The following is a 15,367-nucleotide window of genomic DNA, read 5'->3' on the forward strand; positions in this document are numbered from 1 at the left end:
CTTACTTTGATAAGGTTGCTGAAATAAGTGTTCAAATGTAACTTCTATTGTCTTTGATGTCTATAAATCACTAATAATTTAAAAGAGAACTAATAGTTTGAATGAGATGTGAATATTTGTTTAATTATTGTCTCACAATTTTTGTCACTGTGTTCTATTATATTTTCCAGACATTGATGAATGCAAGCGAATACCTGGCATTTGCCGAGGAGGGACATGTATAAACACTCCTGGAAGTTTTCGATGTGAATGTCCCATTGGTCATGAATTAGCACCTGACAAAAAGTCATGCAAAGGTAGACTCTTAATTAATGTTACGGCTTGATATTAACAATGAAATATTGTATGATTATTGAATGATTCCTATCATATATATTAATGGAAAACCATTGGTTAACGTTTTTCCTCTTTCTTTAAATAGTATGTAAAGAAAATATCTTGTAGAGCTTTTCATTTTTTTTAACATAAATTATGATAACAATGGTCACATATCATACTGGTTCAGCCATTTAAATGGCATTTATTAATTGCATAGTTAAGGTGAATAATAATTCAATCAATTTTTACCAAATTATTTTTGAATTTATGTTTATCCTATCCCATTCTGTGCTCATTAATCTGCATTGCATGAAATTGAATTTCCTAGATATTGATGAATGCTCACGAACAAGTGGAATATGTTCAAATGGAGTGTGTGAGAATATGATGGGAACTTATCAATGTGTTTGCAATGATGGATACCAGCAGACTGGTCAGAAATCACATTGTGAAGGTAATGCATTGTTTTGCTGAAATATCACATTTAATGAAAATAAACATATAAAGCTGAATGCGCCCAATTCAAAATAAATTAATTGATTTTATTTTATATGCAGATGTGGATGAATGCCAAGTCAGTAATGGAGGTTGTGATGATGTCTGTGTTAATACTCCAGGCAGCTACTCCTGTGCATGTAGGTTAGTAATGTAATTTCTAAATATTATTTGAATTGAATATGCTTTGGTTTTTCTTATCTAAATTCGGAATTACAATACAATCTTACTATTGGACATGTTTGGTATGATGCACTCTTTATAACTGTTTATAATTGAGATATATTATTCAATGTTATTCAAAATTGTATCGATTAAATCAGAAGGATTGCTGTGAGTAAATGTGAAGGAGGGTATGAAAATTGGTGATTTTTTTCAGTTCAGGTGAGATTTTTGATTTATCTGTTCTAAGTGCAGATTGTAGTAGATTATTTTGATGGAAATATTGATTGATAATTAATCGATTTTATTTCATCAATTATCACATAAAAGATGGGTCATGGTAGCCCAGGGGTAGAGTGTTGGACTATTAACCGGAGGGCTCGAGTTCAATTCCTGGGCAAGCCTCTCTGGGCACCTGAAGCTCCACCCAAGCTATGTGATTTTTTGGATAACAGATCTTTCTGGGAAACCATAACTGGCACAGGGAAAGGAATTGAGCCCCCTACCCTGATATGTGAATTTCACACGCTGTCAGGCTTAGTACTGGGTGAACTCTACTATCACCTACCCAACTGACTTTATGGTTGATTGTGTTTTTAATCACATTACAATGATCACTTTTCTTTTGAATCATGCTAGAATTACCCATATTCTAACATGCAAAGGAAATGGCTGGCTTGTTAGCTCACTTGTTTGCAGGCTGCTAAGTTTGTTTGTCTGTGTCATTACAGTGATAATATTTAATAACTTCTCTACTAAACATATATTTTGTGAACAACAAAAAATTTATTTAGAAATTTTATAACAATTTGAAATGCATTTGAAAACTCATTCATGGGGATTAGTGCACCTCCAAGTTCAGAAAGGGTTCTTTGTGTTTAAAATTATATGAGGGGGTAACCAGAAATAACAGGAATTATTTTTTTTTAGAGCTATGTATTTAATTTTTTTACAAAACAACCTTATCACCTTCAAAGTACCATCCATTACACTCAATGTATGTCCAATCTGCGAATCCATTCCTGGAAACATTTTTCAAACTCATTTGTTTTGATGGCCTGCAACTCCCACCTTATTTTTTTCTTTACCGCTTCCACGTCATCAAAACATCCATTCATGTCCCTCTTTATTCAAGGAAATAAGAAGAAATTGTACAGAGAGGGATTTGGTGAGTAAGGGGCATGGGCCAAGGGAGCCATGCTGTTTTTGGTTGAAAACTGGCTCACTGAAATGGCTGCGTGAGCCTGTGTATTGTCATGGTAGAAAACCAGTCCTTTGTCTACCACAAATCAGGCATTTTTTATTGCACACTGTTATGTAATCTTTTTAATACCTCTGAATAGAAAGGCTGATTTACAGTTTGACCTAGTGGGACGAATTCATTCCTGTCACATCAAAAACAAATGATCGTCCTCTTGAGGTTTGATTTCACTTAACAAGCTTTTTTTGGGCGAGGGGACAATGAAGTTTTCCACTGGCTTGATTGTTTTTGGCAGGCGTCCTGAACAAGGCTTCTCATCAAGTAACTTTTCACCTTCTTTGAAATGAGGAAACCATTGATACACTGGTGATTTTCCCATTGCACAATCCTTGTAAGCTGTTTAACAACACAACAGCAGTTTCTGCAGTGTTTTTCCTACGTAGGAAGCAAAATCACATGGTGATGTGCTGTTCATTTAAATCTGCTATGACGAAAAATGAGGAGCAAGCAAACCTGATTTTTCAAAAGTAATTGTTGTGACCATATGCAACCATCTGAGATGATAACAATGCCTCCGTAGAGCTCAGAACGATTTGCACTATGCTCACCTAATGCAAGAAATGTGTACCACAAAAGCTTTGCCAACTGCAGTACTATTCCTGTTATATCCCCTCATATGAAAATTACATAGATATTATACTATGCTAAAAAGGTACTTGTTTAAAGATTTAGGGCTGAAATGGAGGATAATCTTAGCCTTATATCTTATGTGCATGAAATTATGATAAACCTTATCTGAAATGTGTCAATGTGATAAAATTAAATCAGCATTTTACCCTTTTTGTAGCACGGGTTATATGCTGCTTTTTGATGGAAGAACTTGTACAGATGTCAATGAATGTAAGGAAAACCCAAGAGCTTGTAATGGTGGAAAATGTACAAATACTCCTGGAAGTTTTTCATGTAAATGTACTGAAGGTTTGCTTGCAGCACCAGAAGGAAACACATGCATAGGTAAAAATCACAAATTTGTCACATTTTCTCTTTGCAATAAATTAAAGGCAAATTCTCCCTTGTGATACCATTATTCTCTTAATAACCTTCTAAAATGGCATCTCTGAGTACCTAAAATCATTACCATAAACATTATTTTAGAAATGAAATCGATGCATATACATGATAAAATAATAAATTTTTTACTGTTGAGATTGTTTGGGTGGTAAGGTGGTGATGTGTCTAAATGTCTCTGGCCCATTCTGAGAGTTATATATTCAGAGGTCATCTTGCTTTTGCTTTCAGTGTTACACACACATAATATCCTCTCTTGTCCACCTCCCTCCTTGTAACCCTTGCTATCATAAACCAACTCTGTCTCACCTCAACTCGAAGAATATCATTCTTTTTCATTTGAAATAGATGGCATGGCCATCGAATTCTAATAGTATATATGCAAGAGTCCTTATTTTTGGTGTATATATTTTAATAGTGATTTTAACATCTTTATCTATTTGATTTGACCCCATGAAGGATACCTCCAGGTTGCAAGCAGACAAATGGGTTTGTGAGGAAAATAATTCAATTCTGGGAATCAACTTAGGACTCTCACACTGATATTCTCAAAGTGATTTCGACAAAAGGGCCCAACAGATATTTTTCAAGCTTGCAGGCTACATTTGGAAAAATTTTAGTGAATAAAGAAATTACTTTGTGCATTTGAATGATGTATTGCATACACCATAAGTAGCTGCAATGCATATTTTTCATTACATTCAGCAACAAAATTATGTTACATATTTATTCTTTCAATGAAGATAGGATTGGAGGGATAGGTGATTTATCTGCTGTCTGTACATTTCTCAGACTGCTCAGGTGCTTGTGGTAGATGGAGGGTGAGGATCGGTCGTGCTAGACAGGGTAGTATAACTAGACTAACTAAGGGTACTCACTATCATCTGTTATTTTCAATGCATATGCTGAAGTAATGCTAAGGGAGGCATGGGAAGTGCTGGAGGGAGGGGTGAAAGTTGTTGAAGAATTCATAAAATCAGTTAGATTGCCATATAGCCAAGCTTTAGTTAAACAGCCAACCAGCCAAGGTGTTATCAATCATTACTGAACACTTAATGACATGAGTGTGATAGGCATGTGAGGAGAGTTAATGCAAAAAAACAAAGGCCCTGACGTTTTCAAGAAAGAAAAAGGCTAAGTTAATTGTTAAAAAAGCTGGCAATAAGTGTTTTGGACCAAAAGGTTGAAGTAGTTGGGCCAAAATAGGAAGACTTGTGTTAGGCAAAAATTCTTTCACAATAAGGAAGAAATCGATGACAGTGGTATTGAGTAAGGGTGGTAAGAAAAGGCTCATTAAAACTTGACTTGAAATTTGATTTGGTGTCGGGTTGAAACATGGTCATTAAAGCAAGATGATTGGTGTAGATTGGAGACTATTAAAGGGCAGCTGTGGAGATGGATTGAAAGGGGGAAAAATGAAGATATTTGGCAAGGTAAGGGAGGAGCAAGATTTGTTAGGAGAAGCCCAAAGGAGGCACAAAAGGTGAATAGAGTATTTTAATGACCATTGGATGTTGTAGACTGTGATTGAGGGGAGAAGCAATTTTGCAAGCAAGGTAGTGGGAGGAAAAGGGTAGGCGTGTTGAACAGAACAGAGGAATGTAGAATGTATGTGGAATTGAGGGACAGTTAAATAGAGTGTGGGTCAGATTGTGTATTGTTAGTTATAGTTAAGAAACGTACTTATGATCAGACTGAGCCCATTCAAAAACTACCTTAAATGGTAGCTACCTAATAATGACTATTTGTCACTTATTATTGTATTTTAATATATTACTTATCATTTGTAATCAGTATAGGGCAAGTTAGAGGAAAATATGCTTAAAATTTCTGGTAAAATTTTCATGGCTTTTCAGATGGGTTGTATTCATTTCTTTGAATGATTCGATACTTGATATAATTCGTTGTCTCGGGCGTGACTTCATGGAATCGACTTAACATAATGAAAAGAGAAACTTTGTAATTCCACATAGATTTATTATACGGACGACCTAGGTTTCGACGTGGCACGTCATCATCAGGTGATGATGACGTGCCACGTGACCTGATGATGACGTGCCACGTCGAAACCTAGGTCGTCCGTATAATAAATCTATGTGGAATTACAAAGTTTCTCTTTTCATTATTCGATACTTGATTTCACTTATTCCGCAGAGAAACTCCCAAAGCTTTTAACTTAAAGTGGTTGCTTCTCTTTATTGTTTACTCATACTATTTTTGGCTGTACTCTAAACAGCATACTGGTACTATACCATATGCATTCCCAAGTAGAAGGGTTCAGGAGTGAATGAGGAATATCTGTAATGGGTATGAAGTAGTTTCCTTTGATAAATCTTGTGAACATGAATAGTATGAGGGCAGGAAGGCTTTTAGTAATAAGACTTGTTTATATTTGTGTGAGACTGTCTAAATCTCCTAAATTATGTGACCTTTTGGTTTGCCTGGACTTGTTAAGATGACATACATTTTGGTGGCTATACTGACTTAAACAGTAACTCTCTTTCAGATGTTGATGAATGTGAAATGAATCCACAGATTTGTGAAAATGGTGAATGTGATAACACATTGGGTTCATTTATTTGTCGCTGTGAGGATGGCTATTCTGTTAAACCAGATGATGGTCACGGCTGCACTGATGAGGATGAATGTCTCCTTGGTATCCATAACTGTGATCCAAATGCGGAATGTATGAACACACAGGTAAAATGCATATCTATTGCTCTACTTTCAAAGCTAGGAATGAAATGCAAAATCAATTTAATCTAACATTTATTTGCCCAGGGTGCCTATGATTGTCGCTGCTTAAAGGGGTTTACTGGAAATGGCATCACCTGTAGAGATGTGAATGAGTGTCTCATCAATAATGGTGGCTGTGATGAAAATGCTCAATGTGTTAATACTGATGGATCTTTTAAGGTGAGAATATTAGCTATCTTTTCTTCAGCCAACGTTATTTATATTTTTCTAGTGCATTACATGAATTAAAATTTTCTGGTTACATAGTTTCTGGCATCAGTGTGCAGCAATTAAATATGTCCCTTTTTCAGTCAAATTCCAAATCCAGTTTTTCAGCATCGGAGGGAGGGCTGTAATTCAAAATGTTATGAAAATCCATCTCGCAAAAAAAAACTGACAATTTCTAGAAATGTACTCATGATTCACTATATTGAACCGATTTTACTTGAACCTTTACTCAAATGATCTATTGATTTCAGCAAAGGGTTAATTCACCAAGAAGTAAGGTTTATGAAAAATTTGCGTATAAGTTAAAAAAGAATTTAATCTTTTTAGTTTATGTAAAATGCATTTTGTTTTGAGGGAATACATTCAGGAATTTTCCAGGGGAGACCAAGCATATTAAAGAGTGCTTAAGATAATGGTATTTAACATTTTCATGTTTTATTTTCCATTTCCAGCCCATTTTGCTTGAATAATCTTTCTGCAACATAGGAAATTCATCTATTAATGGCATTTGTGTGTGCAAGGATTCTCAGACCAATTGGTGACCATAACGGGTGGTTTTCAGAGTTTAAGAGGACGCCTTGATAGCTTAACTGGCTAAAGTGTTCAGCCGGACATTGAAGGATCCGGGTTCGAATCCTGGTCAATGCGAATGATTTTTGCACTCTGAAATTGTTGTATTGAAATCACAGATGGTGTCAGGGATAGAGAATGGAATAACATATGTATCCAACTTTGATTTACTTCTTTTTATTCACCCACTTAATCTTATATTGTGTAATGAGTGTTGCCAGAAGGAAAATTCCCTTTAATTTCAATATGAAGTTTTATGTAGTGCTTCATTTTGGAGTTTAGTGCTCCGGGGATCCACTCAGTATCTCTTATTGCTTTCCGGTTTTTGTTACTAATATTCTTTTCCATTGAAAAATATTAATTTTTGGGCACAAGGTTAAAATGTTTTATTTTGTTGGCATTATTTTAAGAGGTTAAATGCTATGGCAAAGCACGGAATGCCATTAAAGCCATTAATTTCTCTGTAATGACAATGATTTTGCTATTTTTCTGTAGTGTGTCTGTGATTCAGGATTTAGAGGTGATGGGCATTCTTGTATGGATATTGATGAGTGCTCTGACAACCCTGAACTTTGTGAAAATGGTCACTGCCTTAATTACCCTGGATCTTTCCGATGTGAATGTGAGATGGGATTCATGCATCCAAGTGAAATGAACGAGCAGGCTTGTATTGGTAAGCATTTTTTTCTTGCAGGAAGTATTATGTCATTATAAATATTATTTATGACAAATTTTGTACAATAAAGTGTTATGTGTCCATGAACTTTACAGATATTAATTTCGAGGTTTTAAAACGGTTAATATTTTTTAGACCAGTCAATTTTTTTCACAAGAGTTGGCATATAACTGAAGAAAATTAAGTAGAAGGAATCAGTTTTCTGTGATTAGCGATTTCACATATGCAAATGTACATTTCAAGTTATCATGTACAGTGATGGATAATTACATAATTAAATGGCCAATGACTGAAAAAAGATGGGAAATAAAATGGGGTCATGGTAGAATGAGGTATGGGTGGGGAATAAAAAAAAAGTTGTTTATTTTAGTTTTTTAAATTCTCATGTCTTTTGCCGTGGTAAAAATTTGCAGTAATTCATGAAAGATTATTATAATGTTTTGTAATATGGGAAGCAAACATTTTCTCGCTAATTATGACTTGTCTTTTATATTTAGACATCAACGAGTGCCAAATGTTCAGCAACCTCTGTGTCTTTGGGCAATGTGAAAACATATTTGGAATGTTTCGATGCCAGTGTAATGAAGGTTATCAGCTGGATGGATCTGGAGGTATGAATTGATTTTCAATCAGAAATTGTGAACATGTTCATTTGTCTCCAAACAGTCCTCAGTCATATTTAGTATGATTTTAATGCAATATGTGATATAATTCCACCAAAAAATTTCTTTTCAAACAGGAAATTGCACTGATATAAATGAGTGTGAGAGTCCCTTAGCATGCCAGTATGGTACTTGCATAAACACTCAAGGGAAGTTTATATGCCAATGTCCGCCAAATTATGAACTTGTTCCTGCTGGAAATGCTTGTGTTGGTAAGTCACCTGAATTCAATCTTGTTGTATGTGTTAATCTAAGAATACTGATTGTGTATTATTTAAAGCTGCCCTTGTTAACTTATTATGACATTATATGACACTCTTTAGATCAGCATCTAGGCATGAAATAGGGGAAAAGGAACTAGATGTCATTGGTGTCACAAAAACATCATCATTTGGTCAGAGATATGGCTGAATAAAGTGCTAGTTTACCTTACAAGCCAGGGGAGAAAAATTAGTGATGACATCTCAAATTGGTTCTGTCAGCATGGTGCTATGAAGCAATTAAGCAAAAATACTTATTACAGTAAAATTATCATACTGAAGCTATGCAGAGAGAGACTAACTTATGTTATGTTTATAACCTGCAAAGGGGATACCTTGAGAGCCTGACTCATTGTCAGAGGATATCAGGTCCTTATCTCACCTGATGAAGGGGCTAAATGTTTCAAGGGGTTTCCTTGCTTCTGTCACCAGAACATAGAGCCTAAGATGCTGCATTAAATTTCAGCTATAAACAATGTTCCCTCATGGGGAAGACTCATTGTAAGATTATACAAGGTCTCTCACTCTATGTCATATTCATTATAATTTCTATCTCCCCAGATGAGTGTCAAATGCCTCAAAGACACTCCTTTGTGAGAGCAATGGACCTATTCTGCTGAGAAACTGGAAAAAGTTAAATTGCTATCCAAAGAAGTTATGAAAATATCAATTACCAAAAGCATCCTTGCCATGCAAAATGCCTAGAGTTTCAATGATTATTTCAGTGGTTATTGAAATTAAAAGAACCATGTAAATTTAAAGAAAAAACTACAGCAGAATTAATATGAAAGCATATGAATAAGCATATAAATTCGAGAATTGGATCAATATGAGAAAAAATTGATAAAACTAGCGCAATGAGGTCCAAAAAAAAAAGAATAGAGTGTAAAAGTGGGAATAATTCAATTTTTATTAACATTTATAGTCATTGACAAACTAGTTGCCTAGACTGATGCTGGAATTCCTGAGAAAATTCATTTGCGTCACTCACAGTAATTTTGGCACTTAAGAGTTTTATTACTGAGTATATAATATTGAGGATATTATTTCATACTAGTCAAAATTTGGCTGACTTGGTCATTAACCTACTTATTCTTTAAGTTGTATTCTGGATAATTTTTATTCATCAGGGGAGGCATTGTGTTCTTAGTTCTTTGATTTTTTAAAGATCAGCGACAAGGAAGGTGTTACTTGGATGTGGATGAAAGGCATGGCAGAAAGAGGTGCACTAATGAAATGGGAAGACCAATCTCTAAATCAACTTGTTGCTGCTCAATTGGAAGGGGATGGGGACCAAGATGTGAAATATGTCCTGTGCCAGATACAGAAGAATACAAAGCTCTGTGCCCTGGAGGAATTGGATATAAGCCAAATCCTGTCACGGTAATCACATCATTTGATCCTAATGCCATTTAGAGTATTTAATGTATCAACTGGGTGGGTGATGGTGGGGTATGTATGTTAATAGGTTAGTTTTATTATCTGGTAGTGTGCTCAACAAATAAGCAGATCTAGATGAGAAACAGCTGCAGTCAGAGGGTATAAAAGGTTTACCCCTGAGTACTCTTGTTTGATAGAGGTAACAAATTACACAGAATCCTAGAATGTACCACAAAATGATGATTATTTACTGTCTTCAATTAGGACAAGATGATGGTCAGTCCTCCTGGCCCTAGTCCAAAGTTCAGGTCAATCTTCTCCGCATAACCTATGCTCCTTTTATACATTATTTCTTTCTTTGGACCTTCATACTTCTGCCCCATTGATCTGCAAAAAGTGATTACCAATAGTTAACATTTTTAAGACCAATATTTCTCGCCAAAACCCAAGGGTTGAACTACTGAAAGTATATGTGAGTAATACTTTTGAGGGATTGAAACTTCATCTCCAAAAATTCACATCACCTAAATTATAATGTGAATATGATATAATTAGTTTTATGACATTGCAATCTGCGGAAAATAAAAATAATTCAATATATTTACCTTGATTGATAGGTTCAAGATATCAAAATGAAAAATTTTGACTTTGCTGAAACTCTAGGGTTCCCAAGAAATGAAAACTATGGTTGACCTATGGATGAGATGTAAAAAAAGTCAACCTTTTGCTATGAGAACTATGGGGTATGAGTACATATGGTATTCATTTTCTTTTTCTCTCCTGCTTGCCAGACATTTTCCTTCTATCATAGTGTTCCACATCCTGTGATCTTCAATGTTTCCTCCAACCAATAGATTCCAACTTCTTCTAATTTCTTTTATTGTGAGCCTACCATATATTTTACTTCTTTAATTTTCTTCCTCCCTAATAGGCTTGTTTCTTTGATATCTATATCCACACTTGGAAGACAAACATTCTATGCACATAGTATTTTCTCAAAGGTCAGGTTTCTTAATGGTTCAATGCTATCAGCCTTTATCACTTGTATTTGTCTTTACCTAACACATGTATTCATATTTTTTTAAATTCAAATAGACTATCAGAGCTTCATAAGTGCTTCTAAATTTATTTTCTTTATTACTTACCACCATACATATTTCTTATTCTACTTAGCCCTTAAAAATATTAATCCTTGGTTTTTCTACCTTCACTCTAGACTTTTTTTTTTAAATGTACCCCCACATACTACCTTGATCAAAAAGTTCCCGGAATAACCACCGTGTGGCGCTCCCATCGTTCCGATTTGAGTTCTGTTTTTTTTTGTTAAATTGGTACATCTGTTGTTGATATTCCCTTTAAATCTTAGTGTCATAACTTGACATTTGCAAAAGTTACGTAGCCAAGAGTACATCTATCTCTGTGTGTGTTGGCGATTTTTTACAATTTCAGAAATGGATTTAAATTTGCAACAACGAACTTGTATTAAATTTTGCGTAAAAAACGGATTTAGTGGCGCACGGACGTTGGAAATGTTGGAAAAGTGTTTCGGCAACGATTCTCTAAAAAAAACGGTCGTCTACCAGTGGCACGAGCGGTTCAGAAGTGGTCGTGAGTCAATCGAAGATGATGAACGCAGTGGCAGACCATCGACATCGAAAGTCGGTGAAAAAATTGATAAAGTAAAAGAAATGTTGGTCAATAACCGCAAATTAACCATCAGAGAAATAGCGGAGGACTTGAACATTGCCTATGGATCCGCCCAAGACATTGTGGTTAATGATTTGGGTTTCCGTCGTGTAGCATGCCAAAAGACCTAAATTTCATGCAAAAAAGAGACCGTGTTGACGTCGCAAAAGACATGATTTGCGAGGCTGAATCCGATCCCACATTCATCAAAAGGATCATTACTGGAGACGAGACGTGGGTTTATGAGTACGACACGCAATCCAGACATCAGGCAAGTGAATGGCGTTCACCAAATGAGCCGAGACCAAAAAAACCACGTCGTTTTCAGTCAAAAAAGAAGGCAATGCTGACGGTTTTCATGGATTACAACGGTGTAGTGCATCATGAATTTTTGCCAGAAGGCCAGACAGTAAACAAAGAGTATTATTTGGGCGCTATGAGACGTTTGCGTGAAGCAATTCGCCGAAAGAGACCAGAAATGTGGGCAGAAAACTCGTGGATTTTGCACCATGATAACGCACCGTCGCACAGTGCTATCATTATTCGTAATTTTTTGACGAAAAATGCAACAAATACCATCCAACAGCCACCGAATTCACCTGATTTGGCTCCCTGTGACTTCTTTCTGTTCAATCGAGTTAAAAAACCATTACGGGGAACGCGTTTTAGCAGCCGAGAGGAAGTAATGGAAAAATCGCAGGAAGCACTGATGGACATACCGAAAACCGAATATAAAAAATGTTTCGAGGATTGGATCAAGCGCTGGCATAAGTGTGTTGCAGTCGATGGGGATTACTTTGAAGGGGACAATATAGATTTAGATGAATAAACTTGTATTTTTAATTTTCTGAATAAATTCCGGGAAATTTTTGATCGAGGTAGTATATATGCATAGTAACTTCTTCCAACATTGATTTTTTTCTGGCATATAAATATTCCCTATGAGCATTCTTACTAACATTTCTTTTTCTGAATGCAGAATTTTCCCAGAGGTCAAACTAAGCAATATAATAAATAATACCAAATGGCCTATTTTCTTAATTTAAACTGGCCATGGTTGCAACACTGGTCATAATCAAGGCCCTGGCATTTTGATCATGATACTGTGTTGAAACTATGGCCAGTTAAAATTGTAAAATTAACTTTATAGTATCATATTTCATATGCAATGGGAATCAATTTGCAAAGTGTTTCCTGGAAAGTGTTGTGAACAGTAAGACATGTTTCAATTGCAATTTGGATCTCCAAGGAGTGTTTAATAAAGAGTGATCTTACATTTATTACTGCTCAATTTATGGCAAATATTTAGGTTTATCTCAAATTGTTGGCTCATAGTAGTAGTTTTAGGGGAGGCGACTGACAGCTAAGGTCATTTGCACCATCAGGGATGGATGGGAAAGGAAGCGTGGAGAGAAACCCGGCATCAGCATTAGCCTACTCTTGTTAAAAGGTGCCAAGGGGCCCAAAGTTTAACGTCCCATACGACAGACGTCGTACCAACTCAAAGTGCTCTCCACAAAGCACCTCAAGTAGGGATTGGGATACCCCTGAAAAAAATCTGCCGCCTCTGGGATCTAGGAACTTGGGCCCTCACGGTGGAAAGTCTGTACATTAGCCATCACACCATCGCGATCCCCTTTTTAGCTCATATATATGGTACAAGTTTTATTTGTTTGACTCCAGTATTTCATCAGCAGCGGCTGGCTTAAGTAATGCTGTTTGTGGAGATTCTTATGTAATGGCCTGTGAGGTGTCAGGTCTTCTCTATACCACAGCTAGAAGATAGTTTAAAATTTTTAAAGTGAGAATACAATTTGAAAGGAAGGCATACTGGCAGCTCCAGTCACTGCTCTTACGAAAGTAAACATTTCATACTTATGCTGCTGCTGTGAGAGAAGTTCAGATAATGTTTCAGGGCCATCAGAAGTATGGGTTCAGATTCCTCTTGCCTGAACAACAGGATGTTACATACAGGTATGTTTGCAGTTGGAGTTGAGGTTACAGAAAAATGGGGAGAGTTTTAGGTGGATATCACTGCAGATAAAACTTAGTAACAGCATTATGAATTAAGGAGCAAACAGCTAAGCTCGGTGTAGGCATCTTGCGTATCACAAAAAATAATCAAGATGGTGGGTGACCTCTGTTGGGAAAGTTATGGTTATCATTTTTCAGTATTCAGGAAAATAATATATCAGAATGTTGTACCATCATGCACAATTGTAAATTGAGCTTGCTCTGGGGAAGTACTGGAAATTCCCCAAGGTCAAATCAATTTCAAAAGTTCACATTTCAAAGCAAAAGGCTGGATGCTGCACAATGATAATGCATGGCTGTATATGGCCAATGTTGCTACTGAATATCTCATGGAAATTAATGTGAGGTGTACTCCTTATGCTTCCTATAGTCGAGAACTAGATCCATTTTACTTTGTCCTGTTCCCCAATTCAAAGAAATATATTTTTGGAAAGCATTTTTCAACATCAGAAGCATTGTTGAAGTGGCTTTGAAGGACCTATCAAAAAATGGCTTCCAGAATGTCTTCAAAGACTAGAAAAAAGGTGAGATGGATGTATTGCACCTGTTGGGGACTATTTTGTAAAGGACGATCAAAATTTCAATGATGAGTTAAGGTATGCTGCAAAAACATATCGTCGTTCTTAACTGAACCGGCATCAGACTTTCTCCAAACATTTAAAGAAATCCCCTGCTACAGCCATTTTACCAATCTTAAGTTATGCTAATAATTGAGTATGGCTCCATTGTATGGGCACCTCATTATGATTGCCACATGAATTGGGTTGAGATAATTCAAATACATTTCATGAGAGCGTGAATGGTAAAAATTGGCTAAAATGGATATGTGATCTCTTTTACTAATGATGTCTATAAAGATCTTAGGCATGTAACTTTGAGTGATATGCAAAAAATCGGATTTACGATTTTTGTACAAGCTACTTGACTACGCATACTGTTGCCAACCTTTTGCCAGGAATATAAATCTTTGTGCTCAAAATTTTAATTAAAAAAATAATGGTCTGTTTTACATTAAGTCTGTATAACAAATTACTTATGTAACAGCCTCAGTGTAAGAGGAATGAGATAGGCAAATGCGCTCCCTACTGAATCTCATTTCTTTTATTTTTAACTAATGTTATTTTTGAAAGATTTTGACATTTGTTAGAATTACTTATTATTGTATATTTTACCTGTTTTGAGATTTTGACTCTTGTTTTTTTTTAAATTATTTTTTAAGTTCATGTAATAGTTGTGTGAATGACAATTTTATGCATAAAAATATTGTGTAAATGTTATAGTTTTTAGCTCTTTTGAAACTTTCATGGTGTTCCTAGTTCTTATGCTTTCATGCACCACTCTTCATGACACTTTTTGAGGCTATCATTAAAATTTTAACTTGATGGTTGACTGCCTGTGAATTTTGCAAATACCTAAATAAATATGTACCAATGTTTTGGTGCAGCTAATTTTAATATGTCTTAGTACTGGTATCAGTAAATAAGCATAGCATTTAATGTTTTTTTGCAGTTGCTTTTAGAAGATATCAATGAATGTGAAGAAATGGACAATCTCTGTAAGAATGGCCACTGCACCAATACATTTGGAAGTTTCATGTGCTCTTGCAATGATGGGTATGAATTAGCTAACTCAAATACATCATGCATAGGTACTTTTGACATATTTGTGATATTTTGATTGATTTTTCTACACCTGAGCATTCATAGATTTGATTTTTAATATCATAATCATTCCCTGCAGATGTAAATGAGTGCTTGAAAAACCCAGATATTTGTGGAGTAGGCACTTGTGTGAACACAAATGGAAACTATCATTGCATCTGTCCCGAGGGATACATGCTAATGCCAAATGGAAGTAAGTTTTTTGCCTATAACTCTGCATATTTTGAGTA

The 15,367-nt window shown here is 35.6% G+C and overlaps 1 protein-coding gene across 1 annotated transcript in view; it reads left to right on the top strand.

Moving 5' to 3' along the window:
* LOC139695078 (fibrillin-2-like) overlaps positions 1-15,367 on the top strand; it is a 104,059-nt gene that overhangs the window by 55,750 nt on the left and 32,942 nt on the right. Inside the window, exons 18-29 of the mRNA XM_071593702.1 lie at positions 171-296; positions 647-772; positions 876-957; positions 3,024-3,190; positions 5,751-5,944; positions 6,026-6,160; positions 7,274-7,451; positions 7,952-8,065; positions 8,194-8,328; positions 9,545-9,759; positions 14,986-15,124; positions 15,217-15,330. Of these exons, the coding sequence (XP_071449803.1) occupies positions 171-296; positions 647-772; positions 876-957; positions 3,024-3,190; positions 5,751-5,944; positions 6,026-6,160; positions 7,274-7,451; positions 7,952-8,065; positions 8,194-8,328; positions 9,545-9,759; positions 14,986-15,124; positions 15,217-15,330 (1,725 nt within the window). The remainder of the gene's footprint in view (positions 1-170; positions 297-646; positions 773-875; positions 958-3,023; positions 3,191-5,750; positions 5,945-6,025; positions 6,161-7,273; positions 7,452-7,951; positions 8,066-8,193; positions 8,329-9,544; positions 9,760-14,985; positions 15,125-15,216; positions 15,331-15,367) is intronic.

This window comes from Hetaerina americana, unplaced genomic scaffold (genome assembly GCF_022747635.1).
Source record: "Hetaerina americana unplaced genomic scaffold, ioHetAmer1.1.p SCAF_6, whole genome shotgun sequence".
NCBI classification, from domain to species: domain Eukaryota; kingdom Metazoa; phylum Arthropoda; class Insecta; order Odonata; family Calopterygidae; genus Hetaerina; species Hetaerina americana.